General features: G+C 40.2%; 1 protein-coding gene across 2 annotated transcripts in view; it reads right to left on the reverse strand.

The window, feature by feature from the left end:
• Positions 1 to 10032, reverse strand: part of abch1 (ATP-binding cassette, sub-family H, member 1) — a 29765-nt gene extending 19733 nt beyond the window's left edge. The window contains exons 1-5 of one of the 2 annotated variants that reach the window (XM_020639042.3): positions 9878 to 10032; positions 6285 to 6433; positions 4187 to 4346; positions 2372 to 2526; positions 53 to 160 (exon numbers count right to left, since the gene is read on the reverse strand). In XM_020639042.3, coding sequence (XP_020494698.3) covers positions 53 to 160; positions 2372 to 2526; positions 4187 to 4346; positions 6285 to 6433; positions 9878 to 9949 — 644 coding nt within the window. In that variant the 5' untranslated portion in view covers positions 9950 to 10032. Of the gene's footprint in view, positions 1 to 52; positions 161 to 2371; positions 2527 to 4186; positions 4347 to 6284; positions 6434 to 9347; positions 9632 to 9877 lie in introns of those variants that run through there. The other variant, XM_065959512.1, reaches the window with a different exon arrangement.
• Positions 10033 to 10639: the final 607 nt, after the last annotated feature.

Genomic DNA, 10639 nt, shown 5'->3' on the forward strand with positions numbered 1-10639 from the left:
TCTGAAATCGTATTTTGCCAGGATTTTACAGCTGTTCTGGTGGGTTACATACTTGGCCCTGAGCACAGGGTCGACTCCAACCGTGGGTTCATCAAGGATGAGCAGCTCTGGATTCTGAAGTAGAGCCGCCCCAAGAGACACCCTGCGTCTCTGACCTCCACTGTAACAAACACACAAACACGAAAACAAGTGAGATACAAAACCAGGTCAGAGGTGAGTCTTGTCCCACGTCCCTACAGTTCATTACTGAAGTCTCACTCCAGAAGTGGAACAGAAAAAAAACCTGCAAGACAAACCTGTCAGACGACACAGAGGGAAACAGTGCGACCTGGCAATGGGAGGAAGGGGCTCTATAAAAAAAATCATTTTTTTCTGAATATATATAATTTTTCTAAAGTGCATATTTTTAAATGTTTCACAAAATGAGCTGTTTGATTCTAGATTGAATTTAAGAAATACAAATTAAGGATGATAGAAAGCAGAAACAGAGGATGAGTTCACATGCCACAGTGTGCGTTTTTTCATACCAGGAATATCTTTCATTTTATGTAGGCTATTGGGAACAGTTTAACAACTTTTGTGTCACAAACAGCTGCAGTGTTACACGTGAGGACATCATTTACACATTTAAAAATTAATATAACATTATAATGTAAACCCTGAAACAAAATAAATCTTCTCTACATTGAATTTTCTCTTCCTGAAGGAGTTTTGTTGATCTCAGTACAACTGACTCCTACACCCATGACGATATCAATAGTCCATGAACGTCTAGTGAAAGGTGGTTTGATTAGCCTCTTCAGGAACAGGATGCTCTTTGTAATGATTCAGGGATAAAGAGCTGCAACAAATGATGCTGATTGTTCTTTTTTTGATAACAGCAGAATATTAAAAATAAGAAAAGTAACTGAGCACCTTTATTGGTTTTATGGGTGGCTTAAAGACTACACTGTCAGTTTTCTTTGACATATTACAGACTGGATTTGACATTTATGTCTTCAAAAATAACTCAATGTTTCAGGCTGAAATCCAACAAAAATATGTGGTCAAATCCCAAACACTTAACATTTAATTTCCATTTATGGTAAGAGAACAAGCCTTTTGGTCTTTGTAGGATGTTCCTATGTTAAAAGGATAAAAATAGTTTTAGCTTATTTTAGAAGGTTTATCTCAAAAATTAGAGCACCGAGCTTCATGATGTTGTGGGAGCAGAACACTTCATATAAGATCAGTAGTTTAATGGGATGATAAACATGTTGCACATTGCAAACTGAGCAGCCAATCAGGTCATGGGTTAAAGCTAGGGTTAAATATTGGGTGAATAACGAAAAAAACAAGAAAGGAGACATTTTTATACAATTTCTTAACTACACAGGATAAAGCCATCTAGTGAGACTTGATCGTTTCTTGAGGGGATCTTTGAGGGACTCAGGTGACTCAAAAAAATATGAAATCCAGTACATTTTGCACCAAAAGGGAGAAATAAAGTTTTTTTGTATTCCATCTAGGGAACTTCTCCTAATGAAGAGTTTAAAACAAAAACTAGTGAAAGAACTCTCTCTTAGTTATGACATTGAGTTCACTCTAATAACCAACAAATCCAAGTTTGATTTTAGTTTATATTCTTAAAAACTTCTTTCCTGTTGAAATAATGAGTAAGTTTAAAGTCATAGCTCTCTAATAAACTTAATAATTGGTTATGATTTGTTACTTATATCTAATCAATTTTTATTTTCAATGGTCAATTTTAAGTGCTATGCATTTGACCTTCAATAAATACTCTAAAAAAAAGAAGCACTTTATTTGTCATCTTGTATTAGTGAATTAGGTGATTTAACCAAATATCTTCCAAGCACAAGAAAAATCAATAATATATTAAAACCAACTACCGCGGTGACAAGGACTATGACAAATTGTTTTATGAGTCCTGGGTTTACAACCTGCAGAGAAAAGTGGGACCATTTTTCATGTAATTCAGGTCAAAGTCCACTGGTAGCAAACATTGATCTCAGTTCACCACACTGTAAACCAAGACCTCATCTAATATTACACTTCAATTACTGCCCAAAAACAGATCTAATGTTGTGAATATGCAGGTATGTTTTCAATAAGTGGACTTCAATGAGTCAAAATACATTCTTAGTATCCAATCACTGAAGCTTGTTGATGATAGCTGAAAGTGCCTATGTTTAATGTATTTTTGTTGGAGTACTTTTGTCTATTGTTTGACAATGTTGTCCAAAGTTCACCTGCAGTAAATTAAAGATATTTAGTTGAGTGTTTCCACAATAAGATTCATGTTTCCACAGTTTAATAAGGCACAACAAAACTGAGTTACATTGCTCCTGCTATCACAAATGTGTGCTTTTACCTGAGATTGCGAACCAGACTGTTCTTCTGAGGTAGATCCAAAAAGTCAACCAGAAAATCCATGCGAGCCTTCCTTTCCTTTGATGTCAGGCCATGGATTCGGCCAAAGAAGGTCAGGGTGTCGCTGATGGTGAACTCATTGTACAATGCGAGCTCCTGTGCAAGACAGAGAGTATTTTTTAAGTATTTGTTTATTTTATCACAGTGGTCACAGACTGATCAGAAGAGAAGGATATCACTTACTACATGTTTGATTGTAGTTTTTTTTCTTATTATCCTGACCTCAACTCTAGATGTAACTTGCTGTGGTTGAAGTAATAGCCCTATTCAGACTGCCGTTTCCAGGGGCGATATTTTCATCCCAACCCCCGTATTCACAGGTAGTAACGGAGACGTTACAAAAGCGAGATGGGATCAGCTTAGCCGGCGAGGGAGCACAACGTTGTGTGTGTGTGTGCATGTCTGACTGTGTGTGTATGTGGAGCTCCCGCTGTGCAGAATGAAAAGGACTATAGTAGCTGCAAAGCATCAACAATGTGCAAACCCTTGATCTCTTATCTGTCTATTTGATGGATTATAACGCCACAGATCACGTGTCTTCCACAATGAGTTTTTTTGGGCATGACTTTGAGAAATAACAACCTGATTCCCAGAAAACTTTTTTTATACCTTAAGAAATGTAAATTCAAGCGTCCAATCATAACAATTTACAAGATCTGCATCAAAATTAAACACGCACAAAAATGGTACACATAAAACTGCTTAATGACAGAAAAGAAACAGAAGATTACAATTATGATAAAGTATGTCAGTCCAACTTTTGCCCATTGATGTGTCTCAATACTGTGCAACAGAACGAGTTCATTCAGAGCTAAAACAGATTGCTAACCATTACCCAGCCCTTTGGTCTGCAGACATCTCTCCCCAATAATCCCTTGATGATAAATTGAACGATTCAAATTAATTATGGTAAATGTTTAATGATTTTTCTGGTAACCCACAGGAAAACAATATCCACCACAAAACAATGCTTAGGAAAAAATGTATAATTCATTAATATTTCAGCTGAACATGATCTGCCGAGCTGCGTTTGCTCTGCTGCCCTCTGAGACCTTTGACTTCACGTTTTCTTAAGAGTTCGGAAGGATTACTGCCCAGAGTTCTGAAGTATGTTTTTAATCTTAAAGGATTAACGGCTTAAATAGTGGTACATCTGCACATTTTTCCATTGCATCGAATGAGTTGCATTGTATATTTTCTAGCGCCTTTGTGTGAGACAAAAGTCACGAGTCAGTGGGGTTTATTACATAGTGGCTCCAGACCGTAAGAGCCAAGTTCATCACAGCAGAGCAACAGTTGAAGAACAGATGAGGTGTCACATTTCCTCCTCTCTGGGTCACAGATCACTTCCTACAGAGATGGATGTGATGCTACAGGATACACACGGCATGTGTGTGTTATCAGGTTCATCAGATACCCAGTGTGACGATAATGAGAGTACAGGTGCAGACCACTGTTTGCAGCAGAAGCTAAATTGAAGAAGTCCCTGAGTGAGACACTTCAGGCTGTAGAGAGTAGCTCCCTGATGTGAATGTTGTGGTGAGAGTTTTCTTGAAAAACCCCGAGCTAGACAAATAAAAAAAGGCTTACGGTTGAGCTGATTGACGGAGCAATTTGAGTAAATGCTGACAAAGAGCAGTGAGCAAGAGCAAGAGAGCTTTCAGACAGTCCTCACAAAGTGGTTCATTTGCATAAAAAGCACAAACTTTATATCTGCCTAATGTGTGAAAGACATATTTGAAGATGTGGTGTTTACCTGCGGCATGTATCCCACCATCCTCCCCGGCACGTCATGACCCGGAAACGCAGGTGGCTTCCCCAGCACAGTGATGTTACCCCGCGAGATTTTCAGTGTTCCCACCATGCATTTGAGCAGTGTTGTCTTCCCACATCCACTGGGCCCCAACAGGCCATAACTGCAACGCAGAATCAAAAGCGATGACCAGATAAAACTACAGCAAGTTCATGACAGCTTTACAGGTCTGAGCTGTCAGATTGGTTTTGTTTTGTTTATCGTCTATTTTTTTTTTTTTTAAAGAAAACTGCACAATCACAGACTCCAAATGGTATGCTTACTTTTAAACTTTGAATTTATATAAATAAGCGGACCATTTAGGAGAGTTTTCTGCACACACACAGTATGCGCAAGGATGCAAGCAGCTTAGTGAGTTCCACAACGGAAACAGATACAGTCCATGTTTGTTCATAAGCATGTGAAGATAACCAGATGACCATATAAGATAAAAGCCAACAGAGACGACATTCAGAGGCTTTTAGAAGCCCTTCACTTAGACAATGTAAACGATTGTCAGGTAAGAGAAGTTAACTCTATACTTGTACAGTTCATAGAGTGTACAGCCAAAGTTTTTGAAAGCTTTTTGTGACATTTTTGGAGACACACTTTGCTTTTTAAGCTAAGACTGAAATGAGACTGATATACAACTCTAAACGTGGGAGTACTGAGCTGCTAAAGAGTCAAGTATTCCCCAGAGGAGTTGGCGGAGACCAAAAATAAAGCTGAAAAGAGAAGGATTATTGGATTAACATTCATCAGCTGACTTGAAATATGTTTGCTTATCTTTTTGCAAATGTAAATAGGCAACAGTGTGTTTACTTGGTCCCCAAAAGCCTGTGTTGATTTAAGTATGGACTGTGGAGCTATGACAAGAGAACTAGCTGAATATCAGCTTAGCATGAAGGCTAAAGGAGAGGATACATTTAGCCTGTGTCTATATCCACATCAAAACAGTTCTATACTGCCTACGTCAGGACTAAGAAACCGCAGCTATCAATTCAATACTTGAGGTCAAAAGTTGTGGAAATATTTGCTGGCTGCCAGAAAATGAAAGTAAAGGAAGTTAAGTTAATGTATTGTGAGACTTTGGTACAACTAATTAAGTCTCATTAGCAGGCTGATAATGCTAAATTATTTTGGAATTTGAATGAAACAAAAACAAAAAAAACAAACACCAAGCCTCTAAAAATGTAACTGTGAGCATTTCTGTGTAACATTATACCAGATTTGTCATTTAACTCATTTTCCACCTGTTAGGAAACATTCTTGCCTCTGAAAGACTCCTACATGAATCACTTCCCCATGGTTTGTTGTGCACAGTTCAGGGGGGAAAAAAAACAATCTTTGCAGAGATTTGACTATTTCTGAGTTATGGTTTTTGTTTTACCCCAGTCTTCGTCAACTAGAGGGTCATTTCAGGAATGCAGGTGTGTGAGAAAGGTGATGTTGTAAATGCCTTAGGCCACATAAATCCTTCACTATTAAGCTCACGTGCTGCGAGACCACATAGAAGGATGACACACATCGACAACAAGTACAAAACGTAGAGTTGGACTGCAATGTCCATCTAGAAACCTTACTGTACATGTCTTTGCAACGTGATCAGAAACACAACACTTACTGAGGAATTTATGGAGCGTTAAATTGACCATCTTAAAGGAAATTTAGGATTTGTTAACTGAACAGCCAGCCGATACATGACAGAGGCGACCAGACTGGTTCCAGCCAGGACAGGCAAACTTCACTCAACAATGCTATGCTGATTAGCAAGTGGACAACAAGTCCTCTGAGTGGGAAGGCTACGTTTCAAATTTGTGCCTGATTAGAGCTTCAAAGTGTTGGTATAAGGCTTTAAAACAAGTAGTCTTGTTCCTGCTTTGTGGTTATTTTTACATGATACCCTATCAGTGTTTTCTGAGGCCTAAATGACTCCTCAGTGTAAAAATATACAAATGTCCAAAAAACAAGAAGAAATAAAGAGAAGTGGCAGTGAAGAAAATAGAGAAACAGATAAATACATAGCTGTGATGATAGATTTGTGTCTGCACGCTTCACTCACATGTGTCCCTGTGGTACAGTCAAGTTGAGGTTGCTGAGGACCTTCAGGTTGCCGTAAGACCGGCACACGTCTCGACACCGGATCGCATACTCACCCTGTCCAGCAGGCAGAGAAGCTTCCAAGTCAGCCTTCATAGTCCCCTCTTTCAGCTGGAAGAGAAGACAATACACTGTTAAAGATCAAAAGAAATCTTAAAGGACTGTCTGTCTATCCATCACAGCACAGAGCGTGAGATGCCGTTGTCCGAACGTTGTCTCCTATATGCACATTCAGTGTAAAGGCTACTACTAATAACACTAATACTTATAGACTGCACCTCATATCTCACACTTTATCTTTGTTTGAATAACTTTTTTTCCTTTACTTCAGAACAAGCACCGCAGCAGGTACTCTTGTTTGTTTCGTGGCTTTAAGACGTGATGCTATGTTTGAGATGTATGTTTTGCAGGTCTTGAGATCAGTTCAGAGCCAAAGAAAGTTCACATATCAGCCACTGAACAAATTGATATATATCAGTGATGCAATCGCTCTTTACACTCTTCCTCCAAGAAGCATTTGTTGAAATGTTTAAATAGTGTGAGATTTAAAAAAAAGTCACTGAATCAATAAAAAATAAGCTTCCTGAAAAGATAAAAGAAAATCTTTGGAATGACTCTGTGTGGTAAAAAGATCAAAACTTCATACGATTGTATTGCAAAAAATACTTTACGCTCAACTGACCACTGTGATTTATTTAGGATCCAAAGTGAAGACAAAGACATGGGGAACGTTACTGAGATCATATTCTCATTGCATTTTTCAATCTTCTACTTCCTATTTATTGCGGGGGAAGGGGGGGGGTGTTCAGGCTTGAAGCGGTTTCATCGTAGACATGTAGAAAAGGAAGTCATAGTGAACTTATTTTTTCTTTTGTCTCATCAAGCAGTGCGCCTGTTTCCCCCTGATAAGAAAAAAACAGATTTGCACCAGCACTTTATTGAAGTCATGTGATTTTCTATGGTGCTAAACAGAGCGCTCTCCTAAAGTGCACTTCTCTGGTGGCTCAAGCTTCTTTTTGTGTGTGTCTGAAGTCTGAAGGTTTCATCGTAACACAGCCATTACTGAAGGGCACAGGTTTTCTACTTTTCCTTTTTGTTTTTCGAGGATGCAACACGTTTCAAACATGCCTTCTTCAAGATATCATATATCAGAGAAATTTATCTCAGACGAAGGCAGAATCAGGTTAATTAGCTGAATGTTTTTTTCTCCCTGCAATTTGGAGGGAATTTACCATTTCTTTAAAAATGTATGTTCAAGAAAAAATCTTTGTCACACATATTCTCTGGCAGTTCGTATTTTCCTGTGTCGAATATAAACGAAAGAGTGGTGTATCAAATGATATCAAACAAACAGGATGGTACTTTAAAAGGAGGGTGTCGCCTGCAAATAAGACTTCAGTGGTAAATGGTAAATGGACTTGAGCTTATAAAGCGCTTCAGACTACTCAAAGCGCTTTTACACTGCATGCCACACCTACCAATTCACACCCATTCACACACTGATGGTAGAGGTCGCTATGTAGTAGCATCCATCAGAAGTAACTAATCCATTCATACACCACCACTGAAGCAGAGGGAGCAATGTGGGGTTAAGTGTCTTGCCCAAGGCGAATCGGACATGTTGCTCAGCTGGAGATCGAACCCTCAACATTGCAGTTGAGAGGCGACGACTCTACCAACTGAGCCAACAGCCGCTCAATAACAACAACTTGGGTAGAGATCCTACCATGCAATAAATCACAGTAGTTGAACAACCAATAACACCTAACACTTCAGGTGATCCCTGTCAGAAGTGTGTAGCTCCATCAGTAGGAGTGTTGGTGGTGTGAAATGGCTTCACACTGCAAACCAGGTGGGCACTGGATTAAACTTTTTTTTCCAGAATGCAAGTGTGAAAAGAAAAGAAACTTCGAAAGTCCAACAAGAATCTTGCTTCTGGCAATAAAAAGTCAGGCTGCAGCAGACTAAGTATTTGGGTCGTAAAACAATCCTTTGCCCAGTAATCTCTTATAACAGCATTCTTTTATGGGTCCCCCCCCCCATGTCTCCAACCCACTCCCGCTTTTAATCCAGCATCTCTCATTTTCCAGCGAGGAGATTAGGGCGATTGCATTGCGTAATCTGACACATTTGGTCTGCCTCACCTTTGGCACTATAGCCTACATCTGCAGAATACAAACAGAGAAATGAACTATGCTTGGATTACCCCATGTTGTGATATACCAAAAGCTAATTCAAGATCAGTTCAGATCTATCTCTAAGATAACTCTTAAAAAAAAAAAAAAAAAGGATACACTCATGGGCAGGACCGTTAACTTGATGAAGGATAAAGAAACAACTTAAACAAGCACTCACCCTGAGAGAAAATGGAGACCAAAAAAAAGGAGGAAGTAAAGAGGATGAAGAGCTGCTGATGAGTGAGTCCAGAGACTGAAGACAAGGACTAAAAAGCATGTGAACATCAGATGACACAAACATCTCTGCCAACGCCATGCAAAGTGGAGGAACAGGTTCAGTTATGTCAGCAGGTGGAGAAAGCATTAAGAATACCCTATAACTCACACACACACCCTCCCAGAATCCTCGGCTGTAACAGGTGTCAGAACTCAGAGAAGATTAGGAGTTTTTTGGGAGCAAATTCATTTTTGCACAATACAAATATTGAACAAATGTGTCATGGTTACAACTTGCCTGAAAAACTTGCCATGGCATAAAATGAATCCACGTTTCCAAATTAAAACCTACTTACTCTGGGTTATGTAAACTTCTGTTTGAAGAATTTAAGTCAAAAACATTTCATCCAAATGCAGAATTGTTAGGTAATCAGCAAACGAAGAGACAGTCGCAGTTCCACGTTCCTGTCATTATAGAAACAATCATTGTGCATCCTCAGGCTCCTGCTGGACACTCTCCTCTGATAATGACCTCAATCACAAAGCCTCTCTTTCCATTCATCCATCCATTCATTCATTCATTCATTCGCGGCTCTGCTCTGTTGATCAGGGGGGGAAATAAATGCCCCTACCTTTGCCTGCCAAGTTGTTGTCAGCTGGCGTCACCGCCAAGTGGAAGAAAACGGGCAAAACAGGCGCGTTCAAATCCCTTACCGGGGAAAACAACCAGGCGAGTGAGAGAGGCACAATCCGTGAAAGAACGGCCGATCTGGCGGTAATATGTAAACTGAGTTCCGGTAGCCCCACATCCACCGAGCGACCAGCTGCTGCTGCTGCTGCTGCTGCTGCTGCTGCTGCACTCTCACTTCTCCCCTTCACATCATCGCGTCACACAGACAGGATGTGATCTCCATCGTCTCACTGAATACCAAACATCTCGTCCCCCTTTTCTTAACCTTATTTCTTGACTTTAAAAATGCACGCACAACATTAAATGCATGACGTCGCAGCGGCCGGTGTGCGTCTCGCTCGCTGCAGATCGAGTTGCTCTCCATCTTGCTGCAGCAGCAGCAGCGTGCCATGCAGGGCCTGCGTTCAAGAGACGGTCTGAAACCTGAGCTACGCTGGGACAGCACACCCAAAATGATCAAAGTCGACTTACCCTGTCCTCCATTTCCGTAAAGTCCGCAGGGCCTGTCGTCACATCATCCTGACCTGCAGCCTCCGCAGCCATGGCAGCAGGGAGAAGAGCGGACAGCCAGCTCTGCAGAGAGAGAGAGAGAGAGAGAGAGAGAGAGAGAGAGAGAGAGAGGGAGAGAGAGAGAGACAGGGAGAGAGATAGATGGAGAGGGAGTGGGTCTGCTCTCGACACACTGTGTGATTTAAATGCCAACAAGAACAAATACTGAATAGAACTCACTTAGGCTACATCTTTTTTTTTCCTTTCTGATCTGTTATACTTAATTTCGTGACAACGCTGCTCCAGAATGGATAGTTCATCTTTAGCTGCTGTATCTTTAGACAACTTGAACCAACCTGTAGGAGGAGTAGGCCCAATTGACCTGTAGATGCAGAGTTATTTTCACACTGGGAACACAAAAAAAGAAATTGTAACATGCAATTTCATGCCTTGTGATGAGGCCTTCATTTTAATGAAGTGAAACTGGTCTTCAGATCTATACCAAATTACCATGCTACACATGTTAGACTCAAATAAACACCAGATACATTGATCCTATAGAGTGTTTGAATTGTCAGAAGGAGAGTGACAGCTTTCACTAATTTCCTTTATGGCCAATAGTAGCCTACAATGTGTCTGTCTGTTTCAAGGGGTGTTGTTAACTTGTAATATTCCTTTGCCTCCTGAAGGTGTGAAGATGTGTCAGCTTGCTTTTATCAAGGAGGGTTCAATGTTCGCACCTTG

The sequence above is a fragment of the Labrus bergylta genome, chromosome 10 (assembly GCF_963930695.1).
Source record: "Labrus bergylta chromosome 10, fLabBer1.1, whole genome shotgun sequence".
Classification (NCBI taxonomy): Eukaryota; Metazoa; Chordata; class Actinopteri; order Labriformes; family Labridae; genus Labrus; species Labrus bergylta.